Source organism: Tetranychus urticae, chromosome 1 (genome assembly GCF_039701765.1).
Source record: "Tetranychus urticae isolate SD_2017Ah chromosome 1, NJAU_TeUrti_SD_1.0, whole genome shotgun sequence".
NCBI lineage: Eukaryota > Metazoa > Arthropoda > Arachnida > Trombidiformes > Tetranychidae > Tetranychus > Tetranychus urticae.
The window spans coordinates 23567131-23585445 of record NC_142958.1 but is presented as its reverse complement, the minus strand read 5'-3'; the positions used below and the strand labels follow the sequence as shown (position 1 = coordinate 23585445).

General features: G+C 30.6%; 4 protein-coding genes across 7 annotated transcripts; 1 reads left to right on the top strand and 3 right to left on the bottom strand.

Moving 5' to 3' along the window:
* Positions 1-391: 391 nt before the first annotated feature.
* LOC107362550 (snake venom serine protease Dav-KN-like) lies at positions 392-1776 on the bottom strand. The gene is made up of 2 exons (XM_015929643.3): positions 1454-1776; positions 392-1387 (listed from the first exon to the last, which is right to left on the bottom strand). The coding sequence occupies exons 1-2, from the start codon at positions 1693-1695 to the stop codon at positions 535-537; spliced, it is 1095 nt and encodes a 364-aa protein (XP_015785129.1). The 5' UTR covers positions 1696-1776; the 3' UTR covers positions 392-534.
* Positions 1777-2473: 697 nt separating this feature from the next.
* On the bottom strand, positions 2474-3354 carry Mic26-27 (MICOS complex subunit 26/27). The gene is made up of 2 exons (XM_015929648.3): positions 3244-3354; positions 2474-3165 (listed from the first exon to the last, which is right to left on the bottom strand). Exons 1-2 carry the CDS (start codon positions 3319-3321, stop codon positions 2665-2667), a joined length of 579 nt encoding a protein of 192 aa, XP_015785134.1. The 5' UTR covers positions 3322-3354; the 3' UTR covers positions 2474-2664.
* A 151-nt stretch (positions 3355-3505) lies between these two features.
* On the top strand, positions 3506-4702 carry Lamtor3 (Late endosomal/lysosomal adaptor, MAPK and MTOR activator 3). Its single transcript, XM_015929649.3, has 3 exons — positions 3506-3603; positions 3691-3784; positions 4152-4702. Exons 1-3 carry the CDS (start codon positions 3568-3570, stop codon positions 4421-4423), a joined length of 402 nt encoding a protein of 133 aa, XP_015785135.1. The 5' UTR covers positions 3506-3567; the 3' UTR covers positions 4424-4702.
* MESR3 (misexpression suppressor of ras 3) lies at positions 4646-18281 on the bottom strand. Of its 4 annotated transcripts, none has more exons than XM_089266546.1 (2): positions 17878-18281; positions 4646-6757 (listed from the first exon to the last, which is right to left on the bottom strand). In XM_089266546.1, the coding sequence occupies exon 2, from the start codon at positions 6587-6589 to the stop codon at positions 5507-5509; it is 1083 nt and encodes a 360-aa protein (XP_089122672.1). In that variant the 5' UTR covers positions 6590-6757; positions 17878-18281; the 3' UTR covers positions 4646-5506. The 4 variants fall into 4 exon arrangements, with proteins under 4 accessions (XP_089122672.1, XP_089122673.1, XP_089122675.1 ...); XM_089266547.1 differs by having other exon boundaries at positions 4646-6754; XM_089266549.1 differs by lacking the exon at positions 17878-18281 and adding an exon at positions 7133-7548.
* Between the last annotated feature and the right edge of the window lie 34 nt (positions 18282-18315).

The following is an 18315-nucleotide window of genomic DNA, read 5'->3' as shown; positions in this document are numbered from 1 at the left end:
CCATCAAAAGTCACATCAGTAAAATTGAGTTTCGTATAAAAATCTGATTCCATAGTTGTACAAAAGCCGAACGAAGTTTCAAGTTTGAAATCGATTTTCTCTAAAACTATTGGTCAGACAGACTTTTTAATAGCACTTATGGACTCATTTTTAACTACAAACTACTACAGAACCACAAAGTCCCAACTCTTAGCTCGAAATTCAAAGATTTTGACACTATCCTTTCGGTTCAAATTAATGTATTTTCAACATTCAATGAATTGAAGTTTTAGTATTTAACTTTAATTGATCGAGTGTATAAGTAGTTTATTGTAACAAAAACTATTCAATATTACATTTTAAGTGTTCAAATACTGATTAAATGTTTTATTAATTAATTTGCCCATTAGAAATTAAATTATTGGCATTATTTATTAATTTATTTATGGTTTTTAGTTACATCAATTCATTAAAAACAGACTATTTTAGACATTTTTTCGATCAGTACTATTTTTGTGTGCTGAAGTTAGTTTAAATGTTGAACATTACGATTAGTTAGTCGTTATGATTTTGATTTTGATTGTGAACACCGCCATGAACACCGTTATTATTGTTATTATTATTGTTGCTTCTTTCTGTTGGTTGAAATGGATCGTCATTGTCGCCATACAAAGAATAGGAATTGTTGGATCGATACTTTTCACAATTACAAATGCAACCTTGTCCTACATGATTAGCACTCGAGTTGTGTTGACTATTATCAGTAGTATGATGTTCAGGGGGTGCAAAAGGCCAGACTCTATGGACATGGAGATCAGGATAGATTGGTGGATGGACTTTTCTCATAACCAATGGGCCATTACTTGAATCACGTTGGCCAGTGACGGGTTTAGTTGCCAATAGGATCCAATTTAAATGAGCTGTTACATTAACGTAAACCACATCTTTCGGTGGGCAACTCAAAGGATCTACAAAAAGGCCTTTAAGGTAGGCTTGACCTTTATGATTAATAATCAAAGGCAGACCAGGAACCAGAGTACATTTGTGTGGTGTGCCTTTATCACGAAGAGAACCACAAATTACTGGTCCACCTTCTGGCCATAAAGTTTGACACTTTTGTGGATCAACAAAATCATCAACATGGAGTGGTCTATTGATACCCAAAGTGAACAAAATTGTTTCCTGGTTGGCGTCAAAATTATCATGATTGACCGAAATGTTCTTTACTGTGGTCACTGGTTTTTCCAGATGAACTATGGCCAAACTGGTTGCATGTGATTTATCGTGTGATTTTGGGTCATAACCAGGCATAAAAATTACTTTATCAATGGGGAAAACGGTGTGATCTTCATCGCAATGAGGCAAATAATAGGGAATATTTGGGTATATTTTAATCTTGTTTTTGTCTCTGGTTGAAAATGGGTTCAAATTAGTTTTTAAGTTAACAGGTTACTTTTGGTTGTTTCATACTTACTTTCTAACACAATCTGAAAGTGTCAGGATATGTTGGGGTGTCAGGAAAACTCCTCCGCACAAATGCTCGCATTCTCCATGAATAACCACTGCCATGAATGAAGGATCACCACTGGAAATAGGATCAAGCAACTGTCTGCTAATACGTTCTAAATGGTGACCAGGAATGTGGGTTGTGTTTGGTACAACCAGCGCATTTACATGAAAAACTAATAGACTCAAGCATAAACAGATTTGCTTCATTTTAAAACAATTTTTCACAGTCAACCCAATTTATTTTCAGTTTTAGGATCACTTTGTTTAAACCAATATTGTCAAACATAAATTTCAATATAACTTGTGTAAAAATCAAAGGGCTACTAATAAGCAATCGTCACAGATGTTAACCTAATTCATTATTTCCATCGCAGCGATTTGATTACAATTTTTCCAAGAAAATAAAACCATATTTGCTTCTTGTATTATTAACATGAAAGATCCAGATGCAATTTCGGATGTTGGTAAAATTATAAAAAAGCGTTACAGGGATTGGCTTGAAAGGAAACATAACTCATTCAATTTGTCGTAGAAGTGTATTGCGAAGACTAAATGAAATGTTAAAATTATTGAAAAATTTAGATACGTTCAAGCATAATTTGGACGCATCATGGATCGTTCTTGGGCTTAAATATATCGACTTAACCGTTACAAGAAATTATTAAAGAATACGAATTTATACCATTAAATATGAACTAATTTAAAGATTATAGTGAAATTATTTTTTACTTTTATCATTTAAAATCCCTTAAAAACTTATTTTTTCGATTATTTACTGAATTAAAAATCGCAGACGATTCCGAAATAAAGTTATCGTAATAAAAATTCGCACTAAACAAAGATGTGAAAAAAACATTTTCAAATCGATAGAAAGGTAAAAATTGTCCATAAAAAGAAACTAGAGATCGACTGAAATGATCAGCTATCTACGGTTTGTAATGATAATTGATTAAGCTAAGTGTATAATAAATATATTGTCCAATAATTGGTTAGTTAATATTTAATCACAACTGAATGATTTAATGAAATATAACAATCTAAATAAAGCATTTGGTTCCAATCGACCATCATTCTCAAGATGAATCTAAAAGGTAACTGTGATGAGTTCATCTAGTCAGAATTAAAGACTAAAAGATTGCAATTATTATTGGAGTGTTCCGGTTTCTTGAAGATTCCTTAAGATTGGTGGTCTTTTCCTTTTTTCTCATCTTTGTCCTTTTCATTATCTTTGTTAAAATATTGGTTAAGATCTATGCCGGTATATTCATTAACTAATGGGAATCCCTTATTCTTCACAATATAACCAGCAACGCTTAACATTTCTCCTGATTGCTTAGGATAGCAGACTCCAGTCATAACACCAGCACCCGTTGTTGTATACAATAACTTTTTGAACAATCCTCGTCTAGAAGCCAATAAAAGACCAAAAAGTCCACTGCCGGAGATGGCTAATGCTTTAGGTACTGTGTTTTCTTCATCGGTAATATAATCTATTGTTGTCATAGAGTGAGCTTTGGCTGTATCAATAATTTCTTTGGCTCGCGTGGTGAATCCATCGAGAAACTTTAGGTTATCTTTGATTGCCATTCGCATGGCTCCAATACTTTCCTCAATCATACCACGTTCACCAGAATCAATTTTATCAGCTGGTGGATAAGGATTTCCATACAAGGGTAACTAAAGGTGGTTTGTTTGGGTAAAATAGCAGAGCATTAGTTTTACAAGACCACAAATAATCAATTTTTGCCTACTTACCTCACTGATAGTGACCATTTTCACTTGCTTATTTTTACAACAAGGTTTGTTAGTTGATTCTTGATTATCACAGGTCATGATTAATTAGAGAAAATTTGTTTCACTGGTGAAGATAATTTGAAAATGAAATCAAATTTTGGCTGCTGCGCTTTAATTTTATTGGGTCTTCATTTTAAGCCTGATATTGCATAGATGGAGCTACTGACAGCTTGTACAGCTTGTAATCAAAAAAGGATAAGGAGTTTTTTTGTTATTATTTTGTTTTGTCAGATAGAGAATCGTTTTAATTATTCCTCTGTTTTAATCACTTCTTGATCTATTCAGATGAACAAATTTCCACCAACCATGTCTTTAAGTGAGGTAAGTGTCAATTTCTGTTATTTTCTTGGATACCTGTGCTGACACACTCTTTGTATTTTCTGTTAATTTTCCATCTAATCTAATTAGGAACTCCGGAGAGATCTCAACCATCTAATCAATACAACTGAAGGGTTGCAAGCCATCTTGATAACTGATAGAGATGGAATTCCAATAATTAAAGGTAAATCTTCTAATCAATCTTCTAACAAACTGTTTCCATCCCGTCAACATATAACTGCTGTGTAATGAATCTTAAATTCTAACACTTTTATTATTGATCGCAGGTACATCGTATTACCTTTAAAATTCTAACCCATTATCATGCTTACTCATTAATCCTCCCTTTCATTATTTCTTGTCACTTTCACTTTCATATCCAATTTCAATGTCTTGCAGCGGATATTGACAATAAAATTTACGTCATCCCTTACGAGTTTCTCTTGTATCCCCAATTAAGTTGCATTATGACTCGTAAAAAATTGATTATCACTGTTATTACACATATTTTCTAATTTACATTTTCTCTATTTTAATCTTTTTTCACCTAGCAACCACCGACAGACCTCCAGAGCTTTCATTAAAACCAAATTTCCTGCTTTCCACTGGAATTGCCTGTGAACAAGCCTCTAAACTTGGATCCGGACGATGTAAAACAATCACCTGTCTATATGACACTTTCCAAATCATTCATTTCAATCATCAGCCAATAATGATCACCTTAATTGCCTCCGAAGAAGCCAACACCGGCTTCTTACTTTCCCTAGAAAGCCAATTTGATCCAATTCTTAGCCCATTGAAAAAGATTGTGCATGTTAAATAATTTTCCAACTTTAATGGAGCTCAAATGTTTCTCATTGTTTTTCTTGGCTTTTCCAACTCAATCTAACTTTCTCTTCAATCCAAAATCATCTTGTAATCTTCCATTTCATAACCTCACCCCTTTACCATTCTTTTGTCTCTCTCTCGTCATTCGGTCTTTTTTGTCACCGTCAATCCCTTTTCCCGAGCCGTTAATTCTCAAGCAAAAAATAATTTCACATGATTGTTTTTTAAATTTAACATTTATTGATTAACTAAAAGATATTTATCTTTGTTAAAACCATTGATGAAAATAATGCAATTACATATTTATATGCTATATCAATGTAATATATAGAAATATATTGGAGGTAATGTACAAAGTATTACAATTGTCGAGTAGATCAAGTAGAATTGTTTATGAAATTGGATTAATGACAATTGAAGTTTTGAGAAGTGATGATACTGATGATGAACAACAATTTACTTTTTTTGTATCAATGTATTTTAAATGATTGGTTATCTTCAGTTACTTTTGTGAGATTTGTTTCATATCTTTCTTTTGAACTTGGCACTTACAATAATTATCTTCACTCATCAGCACATTGTTCAAAGTTGTCTATATATACAAAACAATTCAAACAGAGTTAATAATTAGACCATTTATGAAAAGATTGGAATAATTTCTAAAGCACTTCAGCAATCAATGATGATTAAAGGCTTAAAACTCTTGATCATGTCTTTTTTTGTAAAGCAAATAAAAAGTTGGATGAAAATGAAATGACAAGTTATAAATGAAAGATGTAACAAAAATAAGTTACTCTCGGTTGAGGACCAAAAAATGGAGTCTTGATTAAAATCAATCCAATGAGGAAGGTAGAAGTTGAGAAATAAAGGAAAAGAATCAATCATAACTTTGACAACAAGTCAAATAATGAATGCAGTCAATGTGGGTGATTTAGTTGATTATGAAAGATATCAAGCAACGATGGAAGGGTTGACTTGTTCAAGAAGTTGAAATTGATTCCAATATTGATGGACAAGACTGATGGATCAGTATGGATATTATCTGAAAGGTTATTCTTTGTCTTTTATTTTTTGTCGGTTAAACGGAAAAATTGGAAGAATTTTCTGAAGATGTTGTTGTCATGGAAGAATTGGAAGTTGTCGAGGCAACAGGTGATGGTGAGGAGAGGAAAGGAGGTGGTACAGATGAGGTTGTGTTAAGTGAATGAAGTGATCTAAGCTCCGGGTTGAGTCGATGAGGAACCAAAGATGAAATTGAAAAGAGACGATCAAAATCTTTAGTGTCCACATTGATTACATGTTGAAATAAACATGGAGATGAAATGTCCTCTTTACGAGGTAATCTGTAAGAGTCTCGTTTACTTTTAGACTTTGGTTTGACGTCTTTTTTGATTAACCTTTTAGGCGCAGACAGGGCAATGTTTAACGGGTCACAAGTTATCGCCTCAATGTTACGTAAAAAGTCAGCTGCAGCTTCAGATGAGTCAAATGAAAGTCCAGCCATTTGACGATGATCACAGGATAAATAGAGTGTATGGAAACATGGATGGACAGCTTTGTAATCGGTTAAATTGTCAATGACATCGCCCCACAAATTAAAACCAGTTCCTCTTTCAGCGAGACAAATCTTTAACTGGCGCTTATCTCGAGCTCGAGTTTCACCCTTATCAAATATAATCAAGGGAACACCAGTTCGCTCCAGTGACCATTCATGGGAACGCGGAGATGAAACTCTTCCCTCATTTATTAAATCAGTTTTGGTAAAATACAGGTTGGCCATACATCGAGATACATAAACAAAGGTTTTATGGGCCAAGTAGAAGCGTTCAATTTGATAAATTTCATTCTCATCCAGATTAGTTGTCGATGAACCGTTGACCGGTGATTTTATTGAATTATTATTGCAATGGTTATTCAGGGCAGAAGTTGATTTGGATGACCGTAAGCGAGGAATCGATGATTTACGCTGTCCTAAAGTGGCACAACCATCGGTAACTATCATGGTTGTTGTACCATTGGCGGTAATAACTGCTGGTGAATTGATGAAAGGAATCTCATATGGAGCTGAATTCGGTGGTTTTGGAGTTTGAATGTTTAATGTTAATGGATCTTCATAAAGGTGAATTTTAACTCCACCATTGTGGTAATTTTCCTGGTTCATGGTGGACAAGTTTTTTGGTGGTTATAATCGGTCCAAAATGGTCCTTTTTGTAATGTTTATTGTCTTGCGATTTTTCACGTTTTATTTCAGTTTTGCTTGCCTCCACACAAGTACTTGTTTAACCCAAAATGGTTCATCAAATAGCGGTAAATGGCATCATCGGGTCTGCTGTTTTGTTGTTCAATTGTTGACGACAAAATTGTTATTGTCAATTAAATAACCATCCAAAGTAATGATAACCAAACAAAGGCAAAAACAATCAGAAGAAAAGAAGAAGAAAAAAGGTAAATAAGTTAACATTAATTGTTGGTAACAAAAAGGTATAAAGTGGGATTCATCATGTAAGATGATCAAGTAAACTAGTTAACTACACACACAAAAAAAAGTATAACATGGTAAGATGAATGAGAAAGAAGGAAAAAGATTGAATTTAGTTCATCATTGATGTTGAACTTGAATTGAAACAATTATGATACATTGATGATGTATGGATGAACCAGTAAATTTGAAATCAGTCAAAGCAAGCTATACAAGTTGACTGACCTTAATTGATAATTAATTGGCAATATTGTTTGATAACAAAAATTCAATGTCAATTCACTTTGAAGATAAAAGGCACAAAAGAAAGTTGTAAACAGTTAAATTACTGGCTTAATTGTTGAGCTTTAATCAAACAAAATGATAGACAATCAGATCCACTTGAAATCACTATTAATGGTAAACTAAACTACAGTAAACTGTTTACCAATAAGGCGATCAATTTATTGTAATTGTTACTGTTGTCTGTTTTGATAAAACATTATCATTCAATAAATGAGATCATTGGTTTGAAAACATAATCAAGTCAACAATTTGAATGACGATGGTTTTGTTTGAAAATTTGAAAGAAAAACAAAATTAATCGCAAAAAAATGGTTCATGATTTATTGGAAATGTTTTAAAATGAAGCTTTTCATTTTTGATTGAGAATCTAAATCATCAATTTGACTAATCATTCACGGTGTGTTTAATTTCTCGTGATTTTCCTGTTCAGATTATTCTTGTTGGGTGGTAATTTGGAATTGAAATAAATAATATGATCAATCAGTTGAAAATTGGTGTGAATAATGGTTAACAATCAAGATGAATTAGTAATAAATATTAAGAAAATTTTGTGAGAAACAATTCAATGTTGAGTTTTGCAGGACAATGGGAAAGGAGAAAAGTAATGATGGCTCATTTATTGGACAATCTGTTGATTGTTAACAAAAAATTGAGTCCATTGTTAACCATTGATAGTAAAAATGTGGATACAATTATGATTACAACAATAAAAACATTGGAATATAAGTGTTATTTTTTCTCGCACTTGATCATCATCTAAGCCTCTCTTGTGAATCCTGAAAATCAGTTTTGAGTATACATTTGAGTAAACAATTTTCGGCAACAATTTGTGAATCATCTAGAAGAGGATGATGATGATGATGCTTATAAAATGGTAAAATAAAGTCAAAAACACAGGTAAAAATGGGTTTTGATGCATGAAATTTTTCTCACCCAAAATTTGAAGCCAAACACAGTAAAAACTATAGATTATTATTGTTATTAAAATGATGATGATGATGATAATCTGTTGCCATTAAAGTGTAAATCATTGTGAATAGGCGTATAAGTATATGGCGCCTTCCCACAGAGAGTCAACATTGCTACTGAAACTTTTAAAGCTGATAACCAAATGAACGAATGATAATAATAACAGTAGTAATGATGATTATGATGATGATTAACTAGTGGAAAGTGATTAAGTTTGGTAAAATAACGAATGGCTGTACAGTAAGATTGAGAAGAAGATGATCAAAGAGAGAAAGCTATATTGAGAAGAAAACGCTTCAAGGATCACTTGGAATAACCATAAATCACTCTCTATTTCGCCATCATCTTCATTACCATGAAAAAGGAAAACCTTATGATGGAATGTAAATTGAAAGCGAAAGAAACAAAAAAATAATTTTCTTGTTATTTCCATGAAAAAAACCTTTCGCATGGACATTGCGGTAACCAAAATGTTTACTTTGATTGTATCTTTGCATTTCATTTCAAACATAAATCAACATTTGAAATCGCATTTAAAATCTGAATATGATTCAATTGAAAAGTTTGTGATAAGACAATCAAGAATTGTTTTCATTTAATTCATTTACGTGACGAAATTTAAAATGATCAATTTTTTGTGATTGCCGCAAGTGAATGGATAAAAGTTTCAACTTTCATCTCAACACTAATCTAATTAATTTTTTAAACTCATTTTTTGACTAATAGTTGGAGTTAATCAAAATGGCCAACTATATTTATAAATCATAAAATGATATCATTTCATGCGTCCATTGAACTTTATTTGATGAATTTAGAATTGAATGTTTCCTGGTTTTCTTTATGTTCCTCACCTTTTCTCCATTCAATTAATTATCAAATTTTAGAAATGAAACTTTCACAGAATTCTCAGAATTAACCTGTTTAATGAATCATAATTGCAGGTGAAAGTTGAGAACTTGCAAGGTTTTCATCTCTAAGTATAGCTCAACCTGTAAGTAAATTATTATCATTAAGTTTCTTCTTCTTCGTCTCTCAATCGTGCTTTAATTAAACCCTTTGTAAGTCATTTTGTTGTTAAGTATTAATCAATCAACTTGCAGTAGGTTAGACCACATTGGTACAATGATTGATATTCAATAACAATGGATGATGAAAGGAACAGTGAGAGTGAACAATTGATGACAGCATTTTTAATAGACCATCAACATTTGAAATTGTAAAAATTGTGAGTTAATTGCAGTTGATTGTAAAATGTAAGTCACATGAACAAACTGAACATTTTCCCAGTTGAGAAGAAAAAATTGTCATCTTCATTATTTACTATTACATTCAATTGAATCAATGAATCGCAAACAACCCAACTTTAATTCAACAATATAAATATTGTACAATACAATAGTAATAGTGATAATTTTCCCGGTTTAAACATTAAACAGTATTTAATTTGTGACCCAAATTGCAATTTAATTAAATAATTCAAAATTAATTGCTGCTAAAAAGGATTGTCAATCTGGATGAAGTTTGTAATACTTTTTCAATGAGAAGTAAATCATCTCTTCAAGTTTCATTGCATTCTGATAATTTTATGAAGTTTCTTTAATTTTCCCGGTAAAACAATGGGAAAATAAATTCGGGTTAAAATGGATGGAATGAGATCTTCAGCAAGAGGTCCAGCTTCAGATCAAACTTCAAGGAATGATTACGCACCTAAAAACTATTTTGTTGGTAAATTTCGAGTTGGTGAGTTTAGATCGTTAGGAAACTGTTTTCCATAGAAACGATTTCAAAATAAAAGCTGATAAGTGTTTTTGATAATATTTTAGTAAACACTTTGTTATCAAATCATTATTTTATGTATTATTAGACTACGACGATAAGTTATGATTTACTATCAAGGGCGAAGCCCGAGAACTTTTATCATATAGCTTCGAGTTGGCAAAAGATTTGTCATGACTCATTGATAAAATATCCAAATTGTGATTTGATTGGAGATCAACAGAGACGCATTAACATAAATTGAACAAACCAGATTGGTAATTGTCAAAACTAAACTCAGCTCTGTGTAGTTTCTTGATGTTAACTGTTGACAAAATAACAGTTTGATTAAATCGCATTCACCAGCACATGACGCTATTCAAACTGGTTGTCTTTAAAAATCAGTGGTTCTAAACTGGTGAGCTAATTAGTCTCTGTTGTCGGAACTTCAAACTAAAATTACAGATAACCGAAAACAAATCAGATTCATTTTTTCATAACAAAAGATCACTCAGATCTGCACACCCAAAAAAATTCAACCAATTTACTCAATAATTTCGTGCCTACATCAAAGAATATACCGGTTCCAAACTTTTGAAATTCAGTGCAAAACAAACTCATGTTGATAATAAATTCTAGGAATTTTGATGCTCATGAGAATGGCTATGAGAAAGTTTATCATTAATTAATGGGAGTAGATAAATTTATAATTAAAAAAGGGTAATATGATTGTTGATAAGAAAATTAAATTTACTTGAAAGTTGATATTTTCACCAAATAAACAATAAACCGTCTTCTACAATTACACTTGATTAAGCTGATAAAGTTAACCATTTGATGCAAATGATTGTTATTTTCATTTGAGAGGTTTAAATTGTTATTGATATATTGTGAGAATTAGAATCAAGTTAAACTTCCGGAGACAATGAAATTAACAGCAATCATAATAGTCATAATTTATAGTCATTGAACATTCAGAAAGGGAAACAGTAAAGTAAATAAATTACAATGAAAAAGCAAGCAAATTGTATATTTTTCATTTTCTTAATCATCATTAGGAATAGCAAGAGAAGATGAAAGATGAAAAAGATGGCAAAAACGGCAAAAACAAGTTTAATAACAATTAACCTTGAGTTGAAAGTAAACAACTGATTGTTAAGTTGAGCAAATCCACAAACTTAACATTGTAATAAAAAAAAGGTTTCCCTAAAAAATGCTTACATTGATTCAGTCATTTAAAATTGATTGTCTATTGAAATAGGAGTAACAATTGGCACCATCAAACAACACAATAACAACTAATAGCTTCTTTATAATCATAATCATATCATCTTCTCACCAATCTTCACGCTCAAATTGACTCTTCCTCACTTTCAACTTTAATATTGCGCCAACAACTTTCATCCTTTCCTTATCTTTTCAATCCTTGTTACTCATCATGATCATGGTAAACAGCATTAACAGCAATAACCAAAAATGCAAAAAAAAAACATTAACAACAGGTAACAGATTTGCATCTCAATCTTGATTTGCAAGTTGAAAGTTACAGACAAAGAGGTGTGCAAGTTGTGTACAAAAAAAACCTCAATGGTGAAGTTTATCTGAAACTTTCGGAACCTGTTGGTTTAACTGAAATAAAAACAACGGCCAACAACCTTGAGGTCAATAAAAGACGGAGCCTTTTTCATGGTGAAGGGTTTCCAAAGAAATGATAAAATTGTAAATTTCAAATTCAATATTTTTCGATACAATTTGATGATCATTAACGATCTAAAATTATCAAATATGAAAACAATTTACTGGCAAGTGTTGCCATTACTATTAGATGTTGCCTTGAAACCGATGTAATAAGATTGAAAAATAATGTAAAAATAATTTTCAAAGTTGCTTTGTAAAGCTACATTTACATTTTATTAGAGTAAATTTGAGATTGAAATGCATTTGCTGATCATTTACAATTAACCTTGAAATTTAATTGTTTTACATGTTGCCTTAATTATTGTAAAACGATCAGCTTGAATCACTATTCAGCAAAATGTTAACATCAATAGTTGAATTGTTTTCAATTGTTTTCTAGAACAGTTGTTAAATTGTTGTAAATGGTTGATCTTGTTATTAAAGCAAACATTAATCTGGTTTGTCTCCAGGGTGACCTGAAATGATCTGAATTAATGTTTAAGACGATAACTCAAGGCTTTTTTACAATTACAATTTAGTGATTGTGATGAAAATGAAAAGCAAAAACAATCACGATCATTGATTCATTTTGATTGGGTTTTGTTTCAATAATTATCATTATCATTGCTTTTTTTAAAAATTCATTTTACTTTTAACCATTCAATTGAATCTGAATTAACAATGAGAATCCATTAAGAACCACTTTTTTTCAAGTTCACAATCAATTTATTAATGTACCATTTTGACTAATTATCAATAAGTTAACTGTAATCATTATTGGTTAAGGTTGGTTGTTAATTGAAAATTAAATTTAATCTTTCACAAGCTGTTTAATATTGAAAGTCAAAAGCTAATGTTTTCAGGCAATCAAACTAACAGTTAATATTAGCAGTGATAATATTGAAATTAACAGTTACCTTTTTAGATTACAATTACTTAATACAAATGATTTTGACAACTTGTAATCACAATTGAGATTGAATCACAACTTTTTTTCAATTACATTTTTCTCACAACATTTAATTATGTCTTGCAATCAATTTTAATACAAATATACTTGCTTTTTTTAATCAAATAACGTTTCACTGAAAAAAACAAGTTTCAGAATAAATTGTGTGAGTGTTTCAAGTTATTTTTTTCAGGCTAAGATGATGATTCCGAAGAACCGTTGGCGTGACCTGAAATTCGAGCATTTTTGCTCTTCAGCTTATCTAATTTTGCGCTAATTAACTAAATCATTAATACTATCAACTTGTGTTATTGTGTTACATGATTAAATAGTTAACTTGGTAAAGGTTTATTCAGAAGCACATTTTGATACTCTCTTAGTATTCAAGTCAAATCAATTTTATCACAATTTGGTTTAAACCATTTTAAATTCATTCATTCATCTTCCTGTGAAATCAAAATTAATGGATAGTTGTCAGATTATTATATTATTATCATTGAATGGAAGAGCAAAAAAATCAAATCCTCATTTTTGACAATAAAAAAGGTTAGGTTTGGATTTTTCATTTTCTGGTTTCTTCATTGATGTTACCAGTTATGTGCTTTAACTGTAATATGGATCAACATTGATTAAACAATTAACATTGATTGTTACCTTGTTTTTTTAATTCTAGTTAGTACAATGGGTTGACAATAAACTAACATTTTAATAAGGAAAAGGATTGACAATTATAACTGTTAGTTGCTTTAACCTTGTTGTTTACTTGTTTTCTGGTTAAATTGTTGTTTTATTTACTTAATTTCGCTCTAATTAACTTAACCAGCTTCTTTCCAATTATATTTAAAACATGAAAAGGTTTAATTATAATGGAGTAATGATCATGTTGATGAACAATTAACAACTCATGGTTAATCATTTATTTCATGTACTCTGGATAATCTAATATTGCCCATTAAATATGTATAACAGCAACAATTTCAATTTACCATGGGAGTGTCTGGTGATTTAATTCATCTTGAATGGTTAAATTGGACAATTGAAATTGTTAAGCCTTTGGCCTGAAAGTATTATTCATCCATTTTTTTGTATATCATCTTCATCATCCAATTATCATGAATGATGTTTCAATGATTCTCTTGACTATCAAGTTGAAGGTAAAATTGATGTATTTCAAGTAATAAGCGTAAATAAGGCAAAAAAATATCAAGGCAACAATGAACTCATCAACTTGATTCAATTCAATTCTGTTAAGAATTTGTTTTCTTCATGGGCTGTTTCGCCAACATTTCATCTTTCAATCATCGAAACTTCATTTCAACTGTTGGAAGAAGAAAAAAGAGAATCCAAAATATTCTTCATCATCTGATTATCATAGGAAACAATTGTCTTGAACATTTTTCTTCTCATCTTCTTGTTCAAGGTAATCTGACCAGTTTCTGTGTAAACAATGAATCTTTCAAGATGAATAGTACAGATTGCCTTTCAAATCATGAGATCATTTTGAATTGTAAAACTTTTTCCGATTTTCTTCATCTTATAAGCTTCTTTATAATGAAACAACCATGTGAAAAGATTAACTCACAGAAACTTAAGAAGCATCATTTCCGGATGCAATTGTTCCATGAGTTTCAAAGCAAAATTTTTCAAATTTTTATACTTTTTATAGACAGTGAAAAGTGCCTCATAAAGGCAAGAAAAGCTGAACCAAAAATATTTAAATTGATGAAAAGTTTTCAATCAACTTTACAATCAAAGGCCAATTAACATAGGAAAGTAATTGTTAATGTTAATCAATCGAGATTAACATTAACAAGTTAATGACCTGAAGCAAGTTTCAGTCTTTCATTTGTTTCAAATTCAAATTGGATAATCTTGTAGTTTTCAGAAGTTCATTGACCAAGCTAGACTCAATTTTAGAAGCTGTTTCAAAGTTTTTCAATATCAAGTAAAAGCAGAATCAAGATCAAATGATTTAAAAAGGTGTAAATTGGCAACTTTTGTCAATGTTAATATAATAGCATTTTGATGACTGAATTTTGAATCATTATGAAACATTTGAGATTCACACTGAAAAGGGTGACCTCATCTGTTTCATGATGATAGATGATAAAATGATGAAAAGGAAGAGGGAAAAAAGAAGTAAATTTGATGAATAAACAACGTGAAAAGAAAGGTAATATTGTGAGAAAAGATTTGAATTTAAATTTTAATATTATATGTATTATATTGTTGTTATCATTTTTATATGGAAGCTGCTTTTTCAGGTAGAAAGCAAGTGAAAACCTTGAATGCGTGTTTATACGTTTCTTTCATCTGATCTGATGTTTATCACGAATTTTCGTGTTGATTCACTGAAAAGGATTGGTCTGAGCTCAATTTTTACCATCATTATTATTAACATAATATCATCATCACTTATCAACAAATTTACAAGTAATTCATGGTGCAAAAAGGGTTATCATGTGAAAGTTTATTATTTTACTTCTGAACACTCATCACACATTCATTTATCATAATAATCATCAGCATTTCATGTTGATATTCAATGGAAACAAAGTCAACAAATTAAAAGCAAACAAACATAAAAGGTTAGGAAAAAAGGTGATAATGAAAGGTAACCTTAAGATATAATTAATGCCTACAAATGATATCATAAAATTCAAGTGTTGAGCCTGAAATGGTGAAAAATTTCCTGATAATTGTTGGCCATTTTATCGATGAAAATGTTTTTCAATTCTTCTGATCACTTAATTCATTTTATGACATAATATGAATTATTTGAGGCAATATTTTTAGCTCAAATCATTGGTTGTTTTATAAGGAAATAAATCAATGATTAAATGATTATTAGTTATTAGTTGACTTTTGTTTTCCTTATAACAATTGATTTGATGATTTGAATGAAGAGACTTTTTTTATGGCAAAAACATTGCACATAAAAATTAAATGGAAGTGGAAAAACATTTTTTTTCAAATCATTCAATTGTTGCATGAATTATTTTATTATTACATCCTGAATGTTGTTGTTACTGTTGATGGTTATGATTATGATGATCACACAGTGGACTGAAAAATTCATCCTGACGACACTAATGATGATGACCATGGCTTCCATTTTGTTCCCAACCTCAATTCAAATTCATCTTCTTCTCTTTCATTTCCTTTCTCTTTTATTTTCTCTTTAAACTTTCCTTCCTTTCTTTTCCCATTCTGTCCATTCTTCATTATCATTATCATCATCAGGTTCATCTTTATCCGAACAAGATTGAACCATGAAAAAAACAAGATAGAGATGGAAACGAGAACTGAATCAAGACAACAAGTAGTAAAAGAAGTATTAAAGAAGAAAACGAGAGAAAAAAGATGAAGATGAAAAAATGGTGAAAAGCAAACCAGGTCAGCTGATTAAATGGTTAAGATGATTACAAGGATGCGTAACGGTATCAGGTCAGTTTACTGCATACCAATGTAATACCGATGACGGTTATGTTACCATAGAGATGTTTACCTATTTAGGCAAAGTTAACCAACAGTGACCTTTGGTTTCATCGTATATTGGGTCAGGTCAATGATGGTAATAAAAAAGTAGGTGAGTGATGAGAAGAAAGTGTCTCGGAGAAAAAAAGAAAATTGAAATCAGAGCAACAAAGATGATAATGATGAGGATGAAATAGGTAGGGCTAAAGATTGTTTATGGCTAGGATCAAAATTTGCCTTCGTTTTTTTTAGTTCAAATCTTGAAACTGGTTTTACAATTTACTCAATAGAAAGTAATAACCAGTAGTTAACCATTAATTTTTTTTCTTCATTTCAACTGCTCATCTTCATCGTCTTGATGATTACACGTAACTTTTTGAAATAAGAAAGTGACTTTAAGGCATCTTCATCATGTAACTGTGACCCGTTCATGGAACCAGTCTATTGCTACTTTGAAATGAGGCTGTCCGATAAATTATTGTTGGTCAAAATTATGCCCTCAAATTAATGGGATCAGCAACAATTAACATTGATTTTACTAAGAAAATGGTAATTTGGTTGAAATTTGATTGAAAAGGAGCAGAAAAAAGGTTAAAAAGTTGAAGTATTGACCAGTAAACATACTTTCATGTTTAAGGCAAAATAAATGGGAATTTATTGTTGATCAATTTTAATATCAATGCTATTTTTAATTTCTACGGGAATTTTTGTATTAATTTTCATAACAATCTTGTTAACAACATTGAAACTCTGATTATTATGTGTTAAAATCATTGTTTTACTATTAACTTGTAATAAAAATGATTGAAACCCTCATTATTTTGGCCTCAATTTTTTTAATTCATAGCAAAAGTAATCATTACAATTAGTTTTTTGTCTCTCTTACTGACAGTAATTAGTTCACTTTTCATCATTATAATAATGGTAATAGCGGCCAACAAGAAAATTTGAAAATTGCAGTTAACAGTACAGTTATTTAGTTGGTTAATGGTCACCGGAAAAGTTGAAAAATTGTGATAATCTGGTTGAAATCTGGTTAATTGATATTCAACTCAATCATCAAATCTTTCTTGACCATCTTTAAAGCAATTGTTTGATTGGACTTTAAATTTGCATCAATGGTTGTAATCAAATGAAATCAATGGGTCAAAATGAAATGCATCTAGTTATATGAAAGTCTGGTTGGTTTTGGAAGAAGTGTTTAGTCTCGTCAGTTTTAATTGTTATTCCTAATAACTTTTATAATTATTATTAGTTTTAAATTGCATGATATTATTATTATCTTGTTGATCCGTCACTTGACCCGATTTTTCTTTCATCTACATTAGTAATATAATAAGTATTAATGATGACAATTATGCTACAAGTGATCAATGTTAATCAAGTTTCCCTGTTAACCTGTTTTCACCACTAATCAAACCAACCAATCATCAAATATTTAAATGAAAACAAAACTCATTTTTACCCGGTTAATTAACCATTTTAATTGTTTCACTCATTAGTGGATATTTAGTGGATTCAATATCATCTCTATAGTGATGTGATGGTGATGACAATCATTACAATGTGTTAATTGCCATTTAAATAACTCTCTAATATATATAATTGGCGATAAGTAGTGAAAAAATAAATTATAAACACTGATTGGGTCCAGGAACATGCATTGAAATTATCAAATTTATTAATCAACAGGAAAAGCCTAATCAAAATTAAATCTTAATGTTTGTCGATAGACTGACGTGCAATGTCAAATTGAAAAACTCAAGCCTAATAGCAATGATAAATAGTCTGATGATTAAGCGAAAGCAAGAAAACAAGAAAAGACAAGACAAAGTGCAAATAAAAAAAAAGATCTTACCTAATATTTTATTTTGAACATATTAAACCATTGGCAGTATCCAATTAATTGATTACAAGCATAAAATACATGCAAATCATAAATGTCAAGGTACAACACAAGAAGTAAAAAACCCAAAAGAAAACAAATTAAAATAAATTGGAAACAATAAACAGGCAAAAAAGCAGGCAAAGTTAAATACGGTTGAAGCACAAAAAGGGCAAAATGGGTGAACCAAGATTTTTACAGGTTAACGGTAGCTTGACAACAATGATGAGTTGATTGTTGGTAACTTTTTCACTTGAAATTAGTTGAATTACACTCTCCACTGTTAATAAGACAAGCAGTTAGATTACTCTTAACTTAAGAAACTAACAAAATTCAAGTTTGATCATCTCAAGGAATCACATGAACACTTGAACACAATTTGTGGGAATGATTAATGTTAACAGCTAACAT

Bases quoted from the DNA above. Each gene is read 5' to 3' on its own strand.
- LOC107362550 (XM_015929643.3), bottom strand. From the start codon at position 1,695: ATGAAGCAAATCTGTTTATGCTTGAGTCTATTAGTTTTTCATGTAAAT. The intron at 1,388-1,453 runs GTAAGTATGAAA...ATTTTCAACCAG, and splicing joins CTTTCAGATTGTGTTAGAAA to AGACAAAAACAAGATTAAAA.
- MESR3 (XM_089266546.1), bottom strand. From the start codon at position 6,589: ATGAACCAGGAAAATTACCACAATGGTGGAGTTAAAATTCACCTTTAT.
- Lamtor3 (XM_015929649.3), top strand. From the start codon at position 3,568: ATGAACAAATTTCCACCAACCATGTCTTTAAGTGAG. The intron at 3,604-3,690 runs GTAAGTGTCAAT...TAATCTAATTAG, and splicing joins CAACCATGTCTTTAAGTGAG to GAACTCCGGAGAGATCTCAA. The intron at 3,785-4,151 runs GTAAATCTTCTA...TTTTTCACCTAG, and splicing joins TGGAATTCCAATAATTAAAG to CAACCACCGACAGACCTCCA.
- Mic26-27 (XM_015929648.3), bottom strand. From the start codon at position 3,321: ATGACCTGTGATAATCAAGAATCAACTAACAAACCTTGTTGTAAAAAT. The intron at 3,166-3,243 runs GTAAGTAGGCAA...AACCACCTTTAG, and splicing joins AAATGGTCACTATCAGTGAG to TTACCCTTGTATGGAAATCC.